We start from the raw sequence: 23,387 nt of genomic DNA on the forward strand, positions 1-23,387 counted from the left end.
TCGCTCGCTTCTAGAAATCCTGAATGCACTCATGTGCAATGTAGGAAGTCTTGGCCGTATGCTAACCATGGACATGCGACCTTTAGCTTCGATCCACTGAGGCACAACTATCATCGGGAGTCCCTGTTGAAGAACATCATAGTAACATACTTAGCAATGAAGTTTAGCTTAAAAAATAATGTATGCAAAAGATGCACTAAGGACAAATAGCAAAAATCTTACCATCTTTCCTAAATAGATGTGACCGTAGTTCAGTACGAACACTATTGGTCGCATGTTTTGAGTACTAACATTTCTAAGTCCAGAAAAATAATTTGTCGACAGTATGAAGATCCTCAAGCCATGAAACATAATGACTTGTCTCCTCGCAGTTTAGTTCAGCCCCGAGAAAGTAGTAGGTCATGTCTACCAAGCGCCGGACATGTTTGCTTGAATGGAAATAAGCTGTCAATAGAAATTAGTTGTCAACTATTTTTGAATAAACAATATCCAAGACATAAATATGGTTGAGAAACTTACATAAAGGTAGAACTGGAGGCATCTGCACATCGACCCAGATGTTGATATTATCTTCAATATCATCTTCCGGATGAATATCAAAGGTGAGAAGCATATCAGGCTCAAATGCATAAGCCTTGCATAGTGCTCTCCATTGTTTGCATTCAAAATGGGTGTAGGTGTCTGTATTGTATAATTTTGCGAGAAAACTATAACCATGCTCGGTCCTCAAGTTAACTCTTTTTACCTCCATAGTTTCCATAGTACTGAAACCAATCTTATCCAAGACATATATTCTTGCATGGCAGGGGATACGCTAGTAGAATAGTAAAAAAATTAAATTATAAGTTGAAACAAAAGAAGCAGAAGTCATGCTTAATTACGAAAAAAGACTTGTCGTTGTGACTTACTGTATGCACTTCGAAGTTCTCATCCAGCTTGATGCTGAAGCGCCTACCACCAACTAGGTGAGGCCTGTCGCACTGGCCGCACTTGTCTTCGCAGTATTCGCACATACCGAATTCCCTTTCGCTATCGTCGTCAGACATTTCCTATGTTCATATAGTTGAAACAGACGTGCATTCAATAAGCAAAACTAAATCATAAAACGAATTAGTATTCAAATTAGCATGCATTCAATAAGAAAACTAAATCATCTCTTGCGTCCGTACATCGTCGAATATTATCACTAATACATCTCGAATTGTATCATACATATAACATCACTAATACAGCTAGAACCCTAGCGAACGACGGGTATCGGCGCTGGCAGTGGACACCCAAAGAGAAGGAACCATCACAGGATCATAGCTCTAGTGAGATCCCTGAAGAACCATCTAGGTACTGTCGGACCTGCCCTCCAATGCAACCATGTAGCGACGGACGTGCTCATCCTCCTTGCTGACACGGTGAGATACCACCTCTGCGGTGGACGAAGGCCTCCCCACCGTCACTGGCCCACGCGACCGCCACCAAATAAGGTCTGGGTCGACGACGGGCTGCCTCCTCACCAAGCTGCGCGCCCCGGAAGGTAGCACCTCCCAGTACCAGCCAGGCGGAGCCCAGTCCCGGACATGGCCCCTATAATCAAGCAAGCCTCCTCCGCTGAGTCGACGACGAGGATGCGGGCCAGGTATCGTCGACGTTGAGAACAAATGCTTAATTATGAAAACAAAATTAATAAACACTTTGCAAAATTCGGCATGACCTTTGCTAAAAGCAGGACATATCGAGTGCCTGAAATTTGCCATAACGTAAATGAATCGACATTCTGGCAAAACATAGGCCACTCGGAAAAATATGACATGTCCAAAATGTGACATGTTCAAAATATGACATGTCCACTGCAAATTTGCATATAAGAGGACAAATTGCTTTAACTAAAAAAAATAACAACAACTGCTTTAACTAAATAAATACCTAGAATTTGTTAACTACACCTAAAACAACTAAAACACCTAGAATTATGTTAATTACACCTAAAACACCTAAATTCTATTAACTACACCTAATTAAAAACCTAGATAAATTTTTGTCCTAATTTAAAAACCTAGATAAATTTTGTCCTAATTTTAAAACCTAGCTAATTTAAAAACCTAGGGTTCATACAAATTAACTAGGGTTCATACTACCTAATCTGTCCTAGCTAGGGTTCGATCATAACCTACATTATTCTAAGAACCTACATTTTTTCAACTATATAGGATTCAAAATAACTACTCTCTAATAATTATAACTAGGGAGGGAGGGAGGAGGAGGAGGAAGGAGGGAGGAGTACCTCTCGGTGGAAGAGGGCCGGCGCGGGCGGGGGGGGGGGGGGCGAGGATGGCCGGCGCTGGGGAGGGCGGCCGGCGGGGGAGGAGGGCCAGCACGGGGGAGGGCGGCCGGCGAGGGAGGAGGGCCCGCACGAGGGAGGGCGGCCAGCGTAGGACACGGGGGCGGCGGCTGGAGCGGGGGATTGAGGGGCGCGTGAGTGTGAGCGTGTGAGTGTGAGAGTGAATGAGAGAGAGGGGCACGCGCGCGGGCCAGAGCAGGGGGGAAGCAGAGGTGGGCTTAGCAGCAACGAGGGGGAGGAGGCCCAGCGCTATAGCTAAAGCTGCAACAGGGGGCCGAGTGCGTGGCCGATTAACAGCAGCGCTTGCCGGGAAAACACGCGCTACTGCTAACGTGCACTTGCAGCGCTAGTTTTGGCCGGCGCTACTGCTACGTAGCAGTAGCGTGGGGTATATAACCAACACTACTGCTAAATGTCTACCTATAAGCATTTTCCTAGTAGTGCATATCCGCCGTTAACTCCTCCTCTCTCCAGGTCATCTCACACTCCCACCTAAACTTCCCCTCCACCTTAATCCTAAGATCAACTGCATGTGCCCATGACATTGCCATCACCAAAATCTACGCCCCCTCCACCCATGCCCTCAAACAAGCCTTCCTCGATGAGCTCCTATCGATCGCACAACCAGATGATGCCCCGTGGCTTGTTGTTGGTGACTTCAATCTCCTCCGCTTCCCCTCCGACAAAAACAATTCCACCTTTCGCCGATCAGAAGCTAACGCTTTCAACCAAACTATCGACAACCTAGCCCTTATCGAACTGCCACTCCTCGACCGCCAACTTACGTGGAATAATAATCGTTCTACGCCCACTTTGGAACTAATTGATCGTGTGTTTTTTAACCTCGCCTGGGCAGATGCTTTCCCTAACGCCTCCTTATCATTGCTCACACGTTTCACCTCTGATCACGTCCCTCTACTCATACACGTCACCACTACGATTCCACATTCTAACTTTTTTAAATTTGAGCCTGGTTGGTCCAACTTTCGCCCATGCAACGCCATCATCACGAAGTGCTTGATAATCCCCAAGTGCAGGGAATCATCGTAGCAATTCCCAAAGGTGGAAGTGATAAGTATGGAGTGTCGAACCCACAAGGAGCTAAAGGTAAGATCAATATTCTCTCAAGTCCTATCTGCCACTGATACAACTCTACGTACATCGAACGTTTGCTTCCAACTAGAAACGAGGAATAAAACTACGTTGTGGGTATGAAGAGGATAACTTTGCATGGTATCGGAGAGCCAAAATATAAAAGTAGGTGTTGTTATCATAAAGTTAGAATATATTACTTAAGTATTATAAATAGCGAGTGTGGAATAATGATGGATCGGTGTGCGGAATTATCCTAGGCAATCGTTAACAAGACCGGTAGTCGTCATTGCAATTTCATATGAGGGAGAGGCATAAGCTAACATACTTTCTCTTCTTGGATCATATCCACTTATGATTGGAACTCTAGCAAGCATCCGCAACTACTAAAGATCATTAAGGTAAAACCCAACCATAGCATTAACATATCAAGTCCCCTTTATCCCATACGCAACAACCCCCTTACTCGGGTTCATGCTTGTCACTCAAGCAACCCACTATAAGCGAATCATGAACGTATTGCAACACACTACAGCGGGAATCCCTCACGCTTGCGCGACATGGAGGGCACAATAGGACAGCACCAAAATAAAACATACAACTCATACCAATCTAGATCATCAATCAACCCATAGACAAAGGAAATCTACTGAAAACATCATAGGATGGCAACACATCATTGGATCATAATATGTGGAATAAAGCACCATGTTCAAGTAGGGATTATAGTGGGGTGCGGGAGAGTGGACCGTGTAAAATAGATGAGGATGGTGATGATGATGGTGATGTTGATGAAGACGATCACCGCGGCGATGATTCCCCTCCCGATGGCACTCCGGCGCCACTGAAAGAGAGGAGGAGAAGTTCTCCCCCTTGTGCTTCCTCCTTCAGGGCCTCCACCCTAGATGGGGAGAGGTTCTCCCTCTGGTCCTTGGCCTTCAGGCGATGATGGCCCCTCCGGGATCCTCCTCCATGGCCTCCGGTGATGATGGCCCCCTCCGGCAGGGTGCCAGAGAGGGTCTAGATTGATTTCTCATGGCTACAGAGGCTTGCGGTGGCGGAACTTCCGATCTCGGTTATTTTCTAGAGGTTTGGGCATTTATAGGAGAGGTTGGCATCGAGAACAAGTCAAGGGGCCCCACGAGAAGTCCACGAGGCACAGGGGCGCGCCCCGGGGGGTGGGCGCGCCCTCCGCCCTCGTGGGGCCTACGACACTCCCCTCTAGTAACTCTTTGTTCCATTATTTTTTATATCTTCCAGAAAAATTCTCCATTGATTTTCAGCGTATTCCGAGAACTTTTATTTCTGCACAAAAAACAACACCACGGTAGTTCTGCTGAAAACAGCGTCAGTCCGGGTTAGTTCTAATCAAATCATGCCAAAATCATATAGAACAATAGTAAACATGGCATGAATACTTCATAGATTATAGATACATTGGAGACGTATCAGCATCCCCAAGCTTAATTCCCGCTCGTCCTTGAGAAGGTAAATGATAAAAGAAATAATTTATGAAGTGTGAATGCTAGCAAGTGCTTAAGTTTGATCAATGATAGTTTCAATCACTTTTCTAGCATCATTATATATCATAACAGTAGCTCAACTCATAAAACTTCTCATGATCAAGTAACAAGCTATTCACATGTTAAAGTATAGATCATAAACTTTCTTGAAAACTAACAAACCATGCTCTTAGTCATCAAACAATTGCAATTCATCTTATTTTCGGGAAGGGTCTACGTAAGAGCTTTGATTCAGCAAACTCCACATACTCAACTATCATTTAATCTTTCACAATTGCTAACACTCACGTGATATTTATGGGTTCAAAGTTTTAATCGGACACAGAGAAAGATAGGGGCTTATAGTTTCGCCTCCCAACCTTTTACCTCAAGGGTAATGTCAACAATAATACTTTATGAAAACCTACATCCAAGTGGATATATATATATCCGGATCGCTCCAACACAAAGTGCTTGCCAAAGGAAAAAGTGTAAAAAGGAAAGGTGAAATCACCATGACTCTTGTATAAGGGTAGAAGGTAAAAGTAAAAGATAGGCCCTTCGCAGAGGGAAGCAGAGGTTGTCATGCGCTTTTATGGTTGGATGCACAAAATCTTAATGCAAAAGAACGTCACTTTATATTGCCGCTTGTGATAAAGACCTTTATTATGCAGTCCGTCGCTTTTATTTCTTCCCTATCACAAGTTCGTATAAAGCTTATTTTCTTCGCACTAATAGATCATACATATTTAAGGAGCAATTTTTATTGCATGCACCGATGACAACTTACTTGAAGGATCTTACTCAATCCATAGGTAGGTATGGTGGACTCTCATGGCAAAACTGGTTTAGGGAATGTTTGGAAGCACAAGTTGTATCTCTACTTGGTGCAAAGAATTTGGCTAGCATGAGAGGGAAAGGCAAGCTCAACATGTTGGATGATCCAAGACAATATAACGTTTCGGATATAGGAAAACATAACCCATTAAGTTGTCTTCCTTGTCCAACATCAAATTTTTAGCATGTCATATTTTAATGAGTGCTCACAATTACAAAATATGTCCAAGATAGTATATTTATATGTGAAATCTCTCTTCCTTCAATATTTTTTCATGAATTGTTCAAGTGACCAATTCTGCGTTTGCTAACTTTCAATAAGTTTACTACCTATACTTATTATGTGTGAAGTCATTACTCCCCATGTTATAAGCATATGAAACGTTTATAAATTCAGATTTATGGTATTCAATTCATTCAACCATTTACTCATAGGATATACGTGAAGCACGTGAGTAAATGACAAACTACTCCAAAAAGATAAGTGAAGAACACTGAGTGGTCAAATAATTAACTAGCCATGGGAGGATTCTTTTTCATTCAAGATTTCAGATCCAATGATTTTATTCAAACAGCAAGTAAAATTGAAAATACGCACCAAGCAAAACACATATCATGTGACGAATAAAAATATAGCTCCGAGTAAGGTATACCGATAGTTTTGAAGACGAAAGAGGGGATGCCTTCCGGGGCATCCCCAAGCTTAGGCGCTTGAGTCTTTCTTATATATTACCTTGGGGTGCCTTGGGCACCCCCAAGCTTAGGGTCTTTCCACTCCATATTCTCCTCATATCGATATCTCACCCAAAGCTTGAAAACTTCAATCACACAAAACTTAACGGAACCTCGTGAGATAGGTTAGTATGATAAAGAGTAAACCATTCACTTTGGTACTGCAAAAGACAAGGTTCATAGTTGTTCTCACACAATTCCTACTGTACCATATCATTTCTACAATTTATATTGAGAAATATAAGCCATAGAAACTAGAAAACAAGCAAACTATGCAATGAAAACAGAATCTGTCAGAAACAGAACAGTCTGTAATGATCTGAACAGCAACCATACTTCTGCTACTCCAAAAATTATGAAATAAATTGTTGGACGCGAGGAATTTGTCTATTAATCTTCTGCAAAAAGAATAAACTCAAAATCACTCTTCTGTAAAAAATGACAGCTAATCTCGTGAGCGCAAAGTTTCTGTTTTTTACAGCAAGATCACATTAACTTTCACCCAAGTCTTCCCAAAGGTCTTACTTGGCACTTTATTGAAACAAAAGCTATAAACATGATTACTACAGTAGCTTAATCATGTAAACACACAAAAACAGTAAGGGTAAATATTGGGTTGTCTCCCAACAAGAGCTTTTCTTTAATGCCTTTTAGCTAGGCATGATGATTTCAGTGATGCTCACATAAAAGATAAGAATTGAAACATAAAGAGAGCATCATGAAGAATATGACTAGCACATTTAAATCTAACCCACTTCCTATGCCTAGGGATTTTGTGAGCACACAATTTATAGGAACAAGAATCAACTAGCATAGGAAGGCAAAACAAGTATAACTTCAAAACTTTAAGCACATAGAGAGGAAACTTGATATTATTGCAACTCCTACAAGCATATATTCCTCCCTCATAATAATTTTCAGTAGCATCATGAATGAGTTCAACAATATAACCATCACATAAAGCATTCTTTTCATGATCTACAAGCATAGAAATTTTACTACTCTCCACATAAGCAAAATTCTTCTCATTCGGAATAATGGGAGCAAACTCAACAGAATAACGGCCATGTGAGGCATAATCCAATTGAAAATTAAAATCATGATGACAAGTTTCATGGTTAACATTATTCTTTATAGCATACATGTCATCACAGTAATCATCATAGATAGCAGCTTTGTTCTCATAATCAATTGGAACCTCTTCCGAAATAGTGGAATCATTACTAACTAAAGTTGACACTTTTCCAAATCCACTTTCATAAATATCACACTAAGATTCAACACCCTCCAAAATAGTGGGATCACTAGTTCCTAAAGTTGACACTCTTCCAAACCCGCTTTAGATGATAGTATTATTCATACTCCAAAAGATATAAGTGAAGTTCATGGAGCATTCTACAATTAATATAGACTAACCAATATACAAGATCAAAATATATAAGTGAAGCACACGAAACATTCTATAAAACCATACTCAAAGGATTTAAGTGAAGCACAAAGAGCAATCCTATAAGATCACACTTAAAAGATATAAGTGAATCACATGAAGTATTCTATAAATCAATGAAGGGCTATCTCATACTAGCATGGTTCTTAAAGTAAAAACAAAAACACAAAGGACACAAATCATGTGAACAAAACAAAAACCGAGGTATACCGATGATTGTTGAAGAAGAAAGATGGGATGCCAACCGGGGCATCCCCAACCTTAGATGCTTGAGTATCCTTGAAATATTTACTTGTGGTGCCTAGGGCATCCCCAAGCTTGAACTCTTGCCTCTCTTTATTCTTCTCATATTGATAGCTCCTCGATCTTCGAACACTTCATCCACATAAAACTTTAACAAAAACTTTGTGAGATCCGTTAGTGTAATAAAGCAAATCACTACCTTTAGGTACTGTTGCAAACTTATTCCAATTTCATATTAGCACTTTATCTACTGTATTCCAACTTCACCATGGTTCATACCCCCCGATACTACCCATAGATTCATCAAAATAACCGAACAACACATAGAAAACAAAATCTGTCAAAAACAGGACAGTCTATAGTAATCTGGAAGTTTAGTATACTTCTGCAACTCCAAAAATTCTAAAAAAATATGAAAATTTAAACAATTTGTACATAAGTAATGTGCAAAAAGTTTCAGACCCATTTGATTTCCAGTAAACAATGTAAATTCACGCGCTACAGCCAAAGTTTCTGTTTTTGTACTGCACAAAGTAAACAAGCAATCTAATCATCCTAAAACCGAAGCTTGGCACATTATTTTTATAATACAGTGGATATATACAAGGGGATAATTATTTTACGAGAAACTTCCATGAAAAATTCTACATTGTTTCCATGAGCATGAACACAAGTGTTCAATGTCGACCCTCACTTCTCCAATGCATAACCTTCCAATCACTTCTCTTATTGAAAAACTTTTTAGGCATGAGAGGCAAGTAATATTTTTTGTATATTTTCATTCTTTTAATTTTTTTTGTATGTTTCACCCACAACTAAACATAAACAAAAAGGAAAAACAAAATCTACTTAGTGAAGAAAGCAAACAAGCACACACGAGAATATCAACCCCACGCTATTGCTCCCCGGCAACGGCGCCAGAAAAGAGCTTGATAATCCCCAAGTGCAGGGAATCATCGTAGCAATTCCCAAAGGTGGAAGTGATAAGTATGGAGTGTCGAACCCGCAAGGACCTAAAGGTAAAATCAATATTCTCTCAAGTCCTATCTGCCACTGATACGACTCTAAGTACACCGAACGTTTGCTTCCAACTAGAAACGAGAAATAAAACTATGTTGTGGGTATGAAGAGGATAACTTTGCATGGTATCGGAGAGCTAAAATATAAAAGTAGGTGCTGTTATCATAAAGTTAGAATATATTACTTAAGTATTATAAATAGCGAGTGTGGAATAATGATGGATCGGTGTGCGGAATTATCCTAGGCAATCGTTAACAAGACCGGTAGTCGTCATTGCAATTTCATATGAGGGAGAGGCATAAGCTAACATACTTTCTCTTCTTGGATCATATGCACTTATGATTGGAACTCTAGCAAGCATCCGCAACTACTAAAGATCATTAAGGTAAAACCCAACCATAGCATTAACATATCAAGTCCCCTTTATCCCATACGCAACAACCCCCTTACTCGGGTTTATGCTGTTGTCACTCAAGCAACCCACTATAAGCGAATCATGAATGTATTGCAACACCCTACAGCGGGAATCCCTCACACTTGCGCGACACGGAGGGCACAATAGTACAACACCAAAATAAAACATACAACTCATACCAATCCAGATCATCAATCAACCCATAGACAAAGGAGATCTACTCAAAACATCATAGGATGGCAACACATCATTGGATCATAATATGTGGCATAAAGCACCATGTTAAAGTAGGGCTTACAGCGGGGTGCGGGAGAGTGGACCGCGTAAAATAGATGAGGATGGTGATGATGATGGTGATGTTGATGAAGACGATCACCGCGGCGATGATTCCCCTCCCGATGGCACTCCGGCGCCACCGAGAGAGAGGAGGAGAAGTTCTCCCGCTTGTGCTTCCTCCTCCATGGCCTCCCCCCTAGATGGGGAGAGGTTCTCCCTTTGGTCCTTGGCCTTCATGGCGATGATGGCCCCTCCGGGATCCTCCTCCATGGCCTCCGATGATGATGGCCCCCTCCGGGAGGGTGCCAGAGAGGGCCTAGATTGATTTCTCGTGGCTATAGAGGCTTGTGGCGGTGGAACTTCCGATCTCGGTTATTTTCTGGAGGTTTGGGCATTTATAGGAGAGGTTGGCGTCGAGAACAAGTTAGGGGGCCCCATGGGAAGTCCACGAGGCACAGGGGCACGCCCCAGGGGGTGGGCGTGCCCTCCACCCTCGTGGGGCCCACGGGACTCCCCTCCAGTAACTCTTTGTTCCATTATTTTTTATATTTTCCAGAAAAATTCTTCGTTGATTTTCAGCGCATTCCGAGAACTTTTATTTCTGCACGAAAACAACACCACAGTAGTTCTGCTGAAAACAGTGTCAGTCCGGTTAGTTCTAATCAAATCATGCCAAAATCATATAAAACAATAGTAAACCTGGCATGAATACTTCATAAATTATAGATACGTTGGAGACGTATCAGTGCTGCCCCCCCTCGCCATCCGCGTCAACCAACTCGGCTGCCATCCTCGCAGCAGCTCTCAAAAAATCGAGGTACAAACTCAAATCAGGGGCACGTTCTTGCATTCCCACCCCTCTCTGCGAATCCCGTTACAAATCTTCCATATCGGCCCTTGATCATGCTGAAGAACGCATGGCTCTTTCACGAAATGAAATCCTCACTCGCAAGATCATCATCTCTCTTCTCAAGTGCACGATCCAGGAGAAAATGTTGTACTAGCGTTGGCGTGCCAAGGTTTCCCGAGCTATCAATGGAGGGGAAAACACGAAATTCTTTCACATATCTGCGTCACAACGCCTTAGGGAGAACAAGATCTTTAATCTCTGTCACAATGGCCATGACTTCTCATCTCACCACCTGAAAGATCGTGGATGTCGCCTAGAGGGGGGGGGGGAGGTGAATAGGCGCTTTAAAATAATTACGGTTTAGGCTTGAACAAATGCGGAATAAACCTAACGGTTAATTTGACAAGCACAAAACCTAAAACAACTAGGCTCACCTATGTGCACCAACAACTCATGCTAAGCAAGATAAACAACTATGTGATAGCAAGATATATAACATGAAACACTATGGCTATCACAAAGTAAAGTGCATAAGTAAAATGGCTCGGGTAAGAGATAACCGAGGCACGCGGAGACGATGATGTATCCCGAAGTTCACACCCTTGCGGATGCTAATCTCCGTTTGGAGCGGTGTGGAGGCACAATGCTCCCCAAGAAGCCACTAGGGCCACCGTAATCTCCTCACGCCCTCGCACAATGCAAGATGCCGTGATTCCACTAAGGGACCCTTGAGGGCGGTCACCGAACCCGTACAAATGGCAACCCTTGGGGGCGGTCACCGGACCCGTACACTTTGGCAACCCTTGGGGCGGTCACCGGTACCCGTCAAATTGCTCGGGGCGATCTCCACAACCTAATTGGAGACCCCGACGCTTGCTCGGAGCTTTACACCACAATGATTGAGCTCCGAACACCACAAAGGTTGGGGCTATCTCCCCAACGACACCACGAAGCTTCACCACAATGGAATATGGCTCCGAGGTGACCTCAACCGTCTAGGGCGCCCAAGCACCCAAGAGGAACAAGCTCAAGGGTACCAAGCACCCAAGAGTAATAAGCTTCTCAACTTGTAACTTCCACGTATCACCGTGGAGAACTCAAACCGATGCACCAAATGCAATGGCAAGGGCACACGGAGTGCCCAAGTCCTTCTCTCCCAAATGCCACCAAAGCAACTAATGCTAGGGAGGAAAGTGAGAGGAAGAACAAGAAGGAGAACACGAAGAACTCCAAGATCTAGATCCAAGGGGTTCCCCTCACATAGAGGAGAAAGTGATTGGTGGGAATGTGGATCTAGATCTCCTCTCTCTATTCCCTCAAAAACTAGCAAGAATCCATGGAGGGATTGAGAGATAGCAAGATCGAAGAAGGTCAACAATGGGGGAAGAACACGAGCTACAAAGATTAAGTCCAATGGGGAAGAAGACCCCCTTTATAGTGGAAGAACAAATCCAACCGTTATCTACCAACTCTGCCTACGTAGCACGGTACTACCGCGCCGGGGACGCGGTACTACCGCAGGGGCACACGGAACTACCACAGGGCCCCGCGGTACTACCGCCCGTGCAGCAGAAACTAGAACAACCCAGATGCAAAGAAGCAGAGGGCGGTAGAACCGCTGGCGTGGTACTACCGCTCCCCCTTGCGGTACTACCGCAAGGCAGGGGTAGTCTAGATTATGGGAAGGCACGGACATAAAAAATTACATCCGTGGAAACTTCCGCTGAGTTGGGATCTGTGCAAAAATCCGACACGGTAGTACCATAAGCCAGGAGCGGTACTACCGTACGGGGCGCGGATGTAAAAAATTACATCCGCTCCTACTGCCACGCATGCAGATGAGCCAGGCCAGAGCGCATGGTACTACCGTGCACTTAGCGCGGTACTACCGCATGGGGCGCGGATGTAAAAAATTACATCCGCCCCTACTACCGCAATAGCCGCAGCGCCTGGCCTGAGGCGACGGTACTACCGCTCCAAGGAAGCGGTACTACCTTGGGCACTTGCGGTACTACCGCGCCAGAGGCCGGTACTACCGCAAGGGCCTGCGGTACTACCGCAACCCCCAGTTCAGCAACCACGACATTTTGCATAGACACGAAAAGACGGAGGATGCCTACGAAACGCAGCTAAGAACAATAGACGGATCCAATAAAACCAGAACTGCCATAACTTCTGCAAATGAGCTCCGAATTGAGCAAACTCAAGCTTGTTGGATACAAGACAACGAGTAGCATCAACAGAGAAGAACCGACAAAACCTCCAACATCGAAAACATCATAGAAGATGCAAGTGAACTCCATTTTCGATGAACTCGAGCTTGTCATCAAGATGACCAAAAGCTCCAAAACTCACAAAGAGAAGCAAACAAGAACCAAGAAAGATGATGCAAGGATGCAATGGTTTCAGCTCTCTACGAACAATACGATCAAGCTACTAATCGAGAGCCCCCCTTGATAGTACGGCAATCGATCCTATAACCCGGTCTCTCAACTACCATCATGAGACCGGTAAAATAGAAAACCTATCAAGGGCAAACCTTTGCCTTGCATATGGTCCACTTGAGCTAGATGATGACGATCTTGACTCCCTCAAGTTGGACCACCTTTCTTGATTGCGTTGGCTCGATGAAGACTAGTTGATTGCTCCCCCATACTCCACTATGGGTGAGCCACTTTTCGGCACATCTTCACAAGTCCATTGTCACCACAACGGACGGTAAGCTTCAAGCACTTGATCTCTTCGTGATGCATCACTTGAACTTGCACACCGCAACCTAACCCCACGAAGAACTCTCACGAAAGACCATGGGTTAGTACACAAAGCGTAATTGACAATGCTTACCATACATGGGATCACTTGATCCCTCTCGGTACATCTTCTACGCTTTGTGTGTTGACCAACTTGATTCACTCTTTGACTTAGTCTTGATCAACCTCTCACAAGACCAATCTTTAGGTAATTCCTTGACTAGCACCTTGGTCGACACAAACTCTCCTTGAAACCAACACATGTACTCCAAGAAAAGCCTATGGACAAAACCTTCGAATATAACTCAAGGCAACCATTAGTCCATAGAGATTGTCATCAATTACCAAAACCAAACTTGGGGGCACCGCATGTTCTTTCACCACCAAAAGGCCAAGATCCTCCGCGACTTCTTCATATCCCTCATTGGTACTCCAGCCAATATGTCCTGCTCGTTTGACCTACAAGAGATCTACCCTAACCCTGTGCCTGGCCTCCATGTGTTACATGAAACCTTCTCGGAAACAGAAATAAAAAATGTGTTCTTCCAAATGAATCCACAGGCCAGCCCTGGTCCAGATGGTTTTGGGCCCTCTTTCTACCGAACATATTGGCCCATCGTCAAAAGCCTCGTTCTCTCCTTCTTTTCCCAATTTCATCAAGGCACGGCCGACACAGAACGCATTAACCGTGCTCACATCGTCCTCCTACCTAAAAAGGCTTTGCCTACCTCTCCTGACGCTTTCTGGCACATCTCGCTCCAAAATTGCCCAATCAAAGCTGTCGCCAAAGTGCTGACCACTCGTCTCAAGCCTCTCATCCCTCTGTTAGTCCACGACAATCAGACTGGGTTTATCCCAGGGAGGAATATTGCTGAAAATTACATCTTCGCCGCCATTCTCATTAGCTCCTGCCATTCTAGAAAAAGGCCTACTATGGTTTTCAAACTGGATTTTCGAAAAGCCTTCGACTCCGTTGCTTGGTCTGCACTTGACAAGATTCTCCTCGCCCGGGGCTTCTCCCAAACCTTCCGTAGCTGGATCCAGGACATCCTTCTTATGGGCAAAACTGCCATTCTTCTGAATGGTGTTCCAGGCAACTGGATTGACTGCAAAAATGGCCTGCGGCAGGGTGACCCATCTCCCCCTATCTCTTTCTCATTGTCGCAGACCTGCTTCAGCAACTTATCTTCAGGAACATAGAGGCTACTCTCCACCACCCCATCTTCTCACATCTACCTCCCACCGTTCTTCAGTACGCAGACGATACACTTATCGTTGCAGCTGCCTCGCCTGATGCCGCTGCACCTCTACGACTAATCTTAAACAACTTTGCCAATGCTACTGGGCTGACCATCAACTTCTCCAAAACCACGCACGCCACAGTACACACATATGACACCATTGCTAACGCCACCACCCTTGCCATGGGCTGCTCACGCGCCCCTTCCCCCAAACCTACCTTGGCCTCCCTCTCTCCCCTACTAAGCCTCCACCCAATGCCTTTGATCCTCTCCTAGAACGCTCTCGCAAGCTGTTGTCTGGTTGGCGTGCCAAGCTGCTTGACAAAGGCGATTGTCTCATTCTTATCTCCGCAGTCCTCGACTCCCTCCTCACCTACTTCATGTCAGTTTTTCATATCCCAAAAAAGGTCTTAAAAACCCTAGACTCCATTCGTAGAGCTTTCTTTTGGGAGGGGGAGGATTCATGTTCAGGAGCTCAATGCCTTATTGCATGGAAAAACGTGTGTATTCCGAAGAAATATGGTGGTCTAGGGCTAAAAAACTTGCATCTTCAGAATAACCGCCTGCTCATGAAATTTGCAGCCAAGGCTTTGACATCCTCCTCCACCCCCTGGCTGTAATGGTTGGATCTTTCAACACCCAAATGCACTAGTCTCCCCCCTCCCAAAACTCCTTTCTCTGTCGTACCATTGCGCAGCAAATACCCACTTTGCAGTCCATCACTTCGCCCTAACAAACAGTGGGACGCACACTTACTTCTGGTACGACACTTGGCTCACCCCAACACCTCTAGCTTACGCTTTCCCACACCTATTCTCACACTCCACTCTTCAGCTGGTTAAGGTGGCTAATGTGCTGCGCTACGGTTTAGCAGCTAACCTCCGTAACCGTCTCTCCCTTATGGCAGAGCAAGAGATTGTTGCGTTGTTGGCTGTTTTGCAGGACTTCGTTCCCTCGGCTGAGGAAGACCAAAGGTTTCTACTTCAAGGACTTGCCTTCTCCACTAAGCATGCGTACAGCACACTCATGGCACGACCAGATAGCGATCCTCTTGCTCCCCTCATTTGGCGCTCCAAGGTTCCACGCAAGATCAAATTTTTTGCTTGGCTCCTCTTTAAGGACCGTCTCAACACCAGGGCCAACCTTGCTCACAAGCAGGTCATCTCCACGGACATATGCCCTCGTTGTGCTATGTTACCTGAGAACTCCATGCATCGCTTCATCACCTGCCCACTCGCCAACCGGGTCTGGCAGCGGGTGGGTATCCTGCCACAGACGGAGGACATCACCGACTTTTGGGATGTTCCCTTACCTCATCACCTGCCATCCAAGACTTGGCCACTGGTTCTCATGTCTCTCCTTTGGAAGATCTGGGCTGCGCGCAATGACATGTTGTTTAGAAACATTGATCAACGTTCTGTAATAACCCTCAGGGCCCTTATCTCTGACTTAGACCTTTGGTCACATCGTCTCATGGCAACAGGTGACAAGGAGGACGTCTCCTCGTGGCGTTCCTACCTCTCTGCACGCTGCGTCGTGCCTTTGTAATTCTGTGCTTGCTGCCTCGGCGGCTTTTGAGTAATATATTCAGGTGGGGAGCTCCCACCCCGGTGATTCTCAAAAAAAAGAAAAAAAGGAAAAACATAAATAAATAAATAAAAGCAGGACCTTCCTAAAACCATAATCCTCTATTTCTAAATAGCTACAACTCACTACCTAATTTTCCTAGCCATGCAACCATGTCACAAAGTAAGTCAAACATTTAATTCACAAGTTACAATTTTTGCGCTTGTTTATGCATGCAGGGCTGCCATGCCAAATCAACGGTTCATGCATATTAGTCATAAATTATTTCTTTCATTAGAATTTTTATTTTTATGAATTGTGCATTTGTTGGGCGATTGCAGGTTACCTATGTAGTTCACCGGTTCACACTTTTTTAATAAATGACATTCTTTTGACTATAATTCAATAGTTTTTTTCTCTCTTTTTAGATGCTTCATATGTTTTCATTGTTTTTAAACATAGATTGGCTTCCCATTAGATTCTGTTGTAGCAATTATTTATACATTTCTTTTAGCGAGTTTTTTCCAGGGTTTTTTAACTAGTGAGCTGACCCATGGGCGGGGGATGCACTTTTGCTCTATGTGTCCAGCCCAAAGAGAGAAATAGGAATTGCCCGCGACGTACGGCGAATAAACCCACACCCGACGATTATTCAGGGTCAGGCCCAGTTCAATTTTTCGCGCCTAGCTAGCATGAATTCGTTTCAACTACGATTTTCTTCTTCGGTTAGTTATATGTCCAGTTTTCTAGTATGATTTTCTTTTACTTTTTAATTGCGGTTTTCTTCCCTTTCTTGCTTTCAGTTGTTTTTTCTTACTTTTTTTTATTTCATTTCTTTTATCTTAATGTTTTTTCTTTCCCCCTTTTTATCTTGTGTGTGTTGTCTTTTCCTTCTTATTATCTTTTTATAAATCATGAACATTGTTTTTAGAGAAAGCAATGAACATTCTTTAAATATTCATCTTTATATTTTCGTGAATTTTTGTAATATTTTGAAAATTTGTATGTTAAAAAAACATGAAAATATAAGTCATTTTGAACATTTCTAAAATTTAATTTTTTTCCCAAAATCATCAATATTTTTAGAAGTTTAAGGTTTTTTCAAAATTATGAACATATGAAATTTTAATGAATATTTATAAAATTGACGAATATATGAAATGGTGATGTTCGGATCCTTATGTGAAGTGCACATCAGCACATCTCAGATCAGTTCGTTTTCTCTTCAACAGCTCTTTACCTGTCATGTTCTCTCTCAAACAGTGATCACATCTTTTCCAAAGTCTGAGGAATAATGCTGAGAAAAGAACAGGCAAATTCTAGTGACTTTCTCTGACAACTTTACATCCCAATGCTGCAGTAAAAAAAAACTGCAACATTAAAGGGATGCTAACACATAAGAAAAAGAAATCAAGCGGGTAACACTTGTGATCCACACACAACAAGTGCAGTTGTGCTTTACATGAGAAAGCTCTGGCTGGATCTTTGCAGGGGCTTTGAGCACGCTACAATGACGGAGAATGTGGACATGAATATATCTGTGAATTTCATTACCTTGAAAAGGGAGATGGTGTAATGCTTCGGCAATATGCGAGTATCGATGTAGACAGCTGAAACCGTCAACTCCCAAATTAGCATAGTACTACTGTACTTTCCAAAGTCTTTGCATTTTTTTAAGGTAATCTTTGCATTATTGTTGCTTGTATGACCAAGGCTGTATAGACTAGTCTAAACTCTCTTAGCAATGTAAGACTGCAATTATTGTTTCTGGTCTAAACTCTCTTAGCCCCCCCCTGCGATTCCTTTTGCAAAATCGATGGATTGGTCAGCTCTTGCCTGCTCCGTCACGGTCCTGATCCTTGCATTCCTGCCCTTGCGTGCGTCCGACGACCGGCTTGTCCCCGGCAAGCCGCTCTTCCCCGGAGCCACCATCATCTCCGACGGCGGTGACTTCGCCTTGGGATTCTTCGCCCCCTCCAGCTCAGCTCCGGCCAACCTGCACCTTGACATCTGGTACAACGGCGTCCCTGAGCTCACCGTGGTGTGGGTCGCCAACCGGGAAACTTCGGTCACCAACAGTGTTGTTGTCTAGCCTACTCACTGAACCACGGCGATCACCGGAGACAAGGAAGAAACAAGAAAAAGAGAGGACACGAGGTTTCCCGGCGCACAAACGTCTCCGGCCGCACGAACAGCCCCTTGTATTTCTGGCGAGCTCGAACTCTGCCAGACACACACCACCCGACCGTGAGCGCACATACACTCCCAGAGGCTACATCATCTCTCTAGCGCTCTCCACACTCTCCACAACACCACCAGCCACTTAAATATGCAAGGCCACGCACAGCCTAGCCGCCTCCATCGGCCACTAACAGCACTTACTAACTACCACGACGCCACACCTCCATGCACTAACCAACTCAGCTAGCATGCATACTAGAAGCGCTCACGCCCAGCCTTGTAGCTAGCCTACTAACTAACCAGCCATGCATGTAGATGGAATCCCGGCCGCTACTCACGCACGAACGTGACTCGGCCAGGTCGCTGCATGAGGCCGTGATCAAGATTAGTGCTAACAATTTCCCTCCTAATCTTGACCGGTTCGCCATCGTCGAAGTTCTTGCAGCTGCCGTCGTTGTCGTCGTCACGAGCGTGACCCAGACCGCGGACCCAACCTGACGTATCGACGCCGGTCGCACCGCCACAGACCCGACCTGGCGCACTGACACCGGTCGTACCGTGCTCCGTCACGATCCCGGCGACATACACCGAGCTCCTTCAAACAGCAGTGCACCCATGCTCTCCCTCACCAACACTTCTGACCTTGTCCTCTCTGACGGTAATGGCAGCAACGTGTCGTTTGGACGACGAGCGTGGCCGCTGCTCCGAACTCCTCTGTATCAGAGGCAGTGCTTCTGAACACCGGCAACCTCCTCGTCCGGTCGCCAGACGGCACCATGCTGTGGCAGAGCTTCGACTACCCGACCGACACGATGCTGCCGGGCATGAAGATGGTGATCAAGCACGGTGCGCGTGCCGGTGAGCGCCTGGTGTCATGGAAGGGCCCTGGCGACCCCTCGCCGGGGAACTTCTCCTACGGCAGCGACCTGGCCACGTTCCCGCAGATATTCCTCTGGGATGGCACGCGCCCGGTGTACCGTAGCACGCCGTGGACGGGGTACAGGGTGAAGAGCGAGTACCAATTCCAGACGACCAACACCAGCTCCATCATCATCTACCTAGCCGTCGTCAGCGACGACGACGAGAGCTACACAGTCTACACCGTCTCAGACGGCGCTTGGCTCACCAGGTTCGTGCTGACCTACTCCGGCGAGCTTCAAATCCAGAGCTGGAACGCCAGCTCGTCAGCCTGGGCCGTCCTCGGGCAGTGGCCGCATTACCAGTGCGACCTCTACGGCTATTGTGGCCCCAACGGGTACTGTGACGCACTGCCCGTGCCGGCATGCAGGTGCCTCAACGGCTTTGAGCCGGCAAGAGCATATGAGTGGACCACCGGGAGGTTCTCGGAGGGGTGCCGTCGGAAGGAGGCGCTGAGTGGGTGCAGTGCCGACGGTGACGGTTTCTTGGCGTTGCCGGGAATGAAACCGCCGGATGGCTTTGCGCTTGTGGCGAACAGGACGCTGGAGGGGTGCGCGGCGGAGTGCCGCCGCAACTGCTCGTGCGTGGCGTACGCTTACGCCAACTTGACCAGCGGCGCATCTAGTGTAGACATGACGAGGTGCTTAGTTTGGGCTGGGGAGTTAGTTGACGTCGGGAAGCTGGGCGCAAGCCCCGCCAGCGACAAGCTCTATCTCCGGCTTGCAGGATTGGATGCTCCAGCTGCTGGTACAACAGATCTCTCTCTATTAATTCCTTTATAAATTTTAAACTGGCAATTCGTGTGTGCAAATGCAAGTACATTATTTTATGCTAATGTCATGCTTATGCATGTACAGGTAAAAGGACAAAGAGCAATGCAATGAGGATTATACTGACGGCCCTAGGAAGCAATGTGGTGATAATCATGTGCACTTTCGTTGCATGGTTGAAATTCAAAGGTATATATCTGTTCAATTTACATTTCCATGGGAAATATGTATGCCTATACTACTACTACTACTACTACTACTACTACTACTACTACTACTTAGACCTTGTGCCCCAGCAACTAACCCTGATATGTACTCCCTTCATTTCATTATGTAGTGCATATTTTTTTCCCAAAGTCAAACTTTAGCAACTTTCATCATTTTTTGTTAGAATAATATTTACATATAGAATAACAGATTCATATCACCAGATACTTCATGAGACATATTTTCATATCGTATATGTATGGTATTGTAGATACAGATAATTTTCTTTCTAAACTTGGTCAAACATTATAAAACTTTCACTTCTAAAAAAACTTGGGCACTCGTTATGAAAGGGAGGGATTACTTTTTAAGCCTATAATTTGGCCATCGTGGGTACAATATTTGTGGCATCACCTTTGCTTCAATCCCCCTCTCCAATTTTGGCTTCGTCGCCCGCTTTAGAATACACATGGCTAAATGGCTAGGTACGTAGGACGTGTTGATATTTCAAACATGTTCACCGCATTTTTGTATGTTGAGTCATCAAGGCATTGTAAATTATATCGTTTGCCATGGTGGGGCTTTTGTTATTTGGGTTTGCGCGGGGATATTGAACAAAGAATAATAGTTCAAGAGGTCAGCTCGAACTTTCTGTAATTTTCTATATTCGCAATGTTATATTAATCTGATTATACAATTTTGGCCGCAGTCAAGAACATGAAGTGTGAAAAACACAAGAAGGTGACGTTGGATGGTTCTAGTGACCTCGAGTTCCCTTTGTAAGATTTCATGAATTGCTCAGGCGACACAAAATTTCTCCGAAACATGTATGATTGGACAAGGAGGATTTGGCAAAGTTTATAAGGTAATTTGTTTAAAATAGTTTCCTCTTATTCACTCCACAATTGCTCACGTAGTTGCTTTGTTCATATGATGAACTAAAATTTATGAGTTCCCATACAATTATGCAGGGAACACTAGGTGGTCAACAAATTGCTGTCAAAAGGCTAAGTAGGGATTCTCAACAAGGGACAATTGAATTCACAAATGAAGTAGCACTTATTGCCAAATTGCAACACCGTAATTTGGTTAGACTACTTGGATGTTGTGGCGAGGGAGATGAAAAGTTGTTGATTTATGAGTACTTGCCTAATAAAAGCTTAGATGACACACTTTTTGGTATAATTCATACACACACTACAATATCATCGCACAACACTATTTCCTTTTCTTACATTCAATTTTTTATGTAGATGATTCAAGAAAACAGTTGCTAGACTGGACGACAAGGTTTAATATAGTCAAAGGAATTGCAAGGGGGCTTCTTTATCTCCACCGAGATTCAAGATTGACTATAATCCATAGAGACCTCAAAGCTGGAAATGTTTTACTAGATGCAGAGATGAAACCCAAGATAGCAGATTTTGGTATGGCAAGGCTCTTTGACAATAACCAGGAAAATGCAAACACTTAACGTGTTGCCGGAACATAGTAAGTAACTATACAACTAGTAGCTCATATAAATTTGTGGTTATACTCAAATCCTGTTTCAGTAACTCTTGAAAGTAAAAATAATCAAGCAGTGGATACATGGCTCCTGAGTATGCAATGGAAGGTGTCTTCTCTACGAAGTCGGACATCTATAGCTTTGGTGTGTTACTGCTAGAGATTGTTACTGGTATAAAGAGAAGCTCTAGCATTCACACCATGGGCTTTTCTAGTCTCATAGACTATGTAAGTACATGCATACTTTCTCTAAAACTCTAATTTGGGAGAAGGTCACCGAGTTTTTTTAAAGGGAAATATTCTACAAGTGAAATGATTGATTATGTTGTTTCAGTCGTGGAATATGTGGAAGGAAGGGAAGACAAAAGATTTGGCTGATTCATCTATCATGGATACTTGTTCACCAGATGAACTTTTCCTTTGCATCCACGTAGCACTACTGTGTGTTCAGGAAAACCCGGATGATAGTCCGTTGATGTCATCAGTTATGACCACCCTAGAGAATGGAAGTACCACACTTCCAACTCCCAGTCGCCCTGGCTATCTTGTGCGGCGGAACACCGAATTAGACCAATTCAGAAATAACATTCAAAATTCTTTGAATTCTTTATCCGTTACTGAAATAGATGGCCGGTGAAACAATTTGTTGTTTTTATATATCAATTGTATATGTGTGCGTTCGGTGGATACGGATGGTGGTGCCATTTACTATATCAACAAAATAAAGTCTTGACCGACAAAGTGGTCGTGCATCATTTTTTATTTGGAAGTCATTGTATTGGTCTTGTTTGAATTTCAGTTTGCTAGAATATAGAGAAAATCTTAGGATCCAGTTATTGCAACTTAAACACTACATGCTGTGACCCCATTCACCCATTATTGCAACTTAAACACTACATGCTGAAAAATTGCAGTGGCATGGTGGGAGAAAATACACATGCATCGATGTTGGTGTATCAGTAGTTTTCTCCTTTAAATTATACTAGTAGTCACGTATGTGCACGAAATGTCCAGTTTGGCAGTAATATTATTTCGAAGATTAACCATAATAAATGTTGATTCGAATATAATTGTTTTTAATGTATTTTTTAAAAGTTTAATGTAATTTTATTTCCAAATAATGGTTTATGCAATCAACATATTTTGAAATTATTGATGATGTGATGCATACACCATTGGAGCAATATCAGATGTTGGATATAGGTAATTGGATGGCCCAGATCATTTCGATTCATCAAACTCGTGCTTTTATAAGTAGTGGTAGATTGTAGTTTTCTTCTTGAAAAAGAGATATAAGTTTCCTCTCCTGATGTTATTTCAAAAAATGTTCTTGTTTTTGGAACCCATGCATGGGTGTTGTCTCATTGTGATTTATCTATCTGCCTCCCCCAACTCGAGTAATCTTTGAGCCTTACGGGTTGCCCCAATCAAATAAAGTAATTCAAACTACAAAGAAGAAGAAATGTAATTTAGACCTTATATTATTCCCGGATTATGTCATA

The 23,387-nt window shown here is 43.9% G+C and overlaps 2 protein-coding genes across 2 annotated transcripts; both read left to right on the forward strand.

Moving 5' to 3' along the window:
* Positions 1-17,723: 17,723 nt before the first annotated feature.
* On the forward strand, positions 17,724-18,587 carry LOC123125376 (G-type lectin S-receptor-like serine/threonine-protein kinase At1g61550). The gene has a single exon (XM_044545884.1). It carries the CDS (start codon positions 18,120-18,122, stop codon positions 18,393-18,395), a length of 276 nt encoding a protein of 91 aa, XP_044401819.1. The 5' UTR covers positions 17,724-18,119; the 3' UTR covers positions 18,396-18,587.
* Positions 18,588-19,260: 673 nt separating this feature from the next.
* On the forward strand, positions 19,261-22,522 carry LOC123125375 (G-type lectin S-receptor-like serine/threonine-protein kinase SRK). Its single transcript, XM_044545883.1, has 5 exons — positions 19,261-20,149; positions 20,260-20,361; positions 21,089-21,158; positions 21,963-22,113; positions 22,220-22,522. The coding sequence occupies exons 1-5, from the start codon at positions 19,261-19,263 to the stop codon at positions 22,520-22,522; spliced, it is 1,515 nt and encodes a 504-aa protein (XP_044401818.1).
* Positions 22,523-23,387: the final 865 nt, after the last annotated feature.

The sequence above is a fragment of the Triticum aestivum genome, chromosome 5D, assembly GCF_018294505.1.
Source record: "Triticum aestivum cultivar Chinese Spring chromosome 5D, IWGSC CS RefSeq v2.1, whole genome shotgun sequence".
In the NCBI taxonomy this organism is placed as follows: Eukaryota; Viridiplantae; Streptophyta; class Magnoliopsida; order Poales; family Poaceae; genus Triticum; species Triticum aestivum.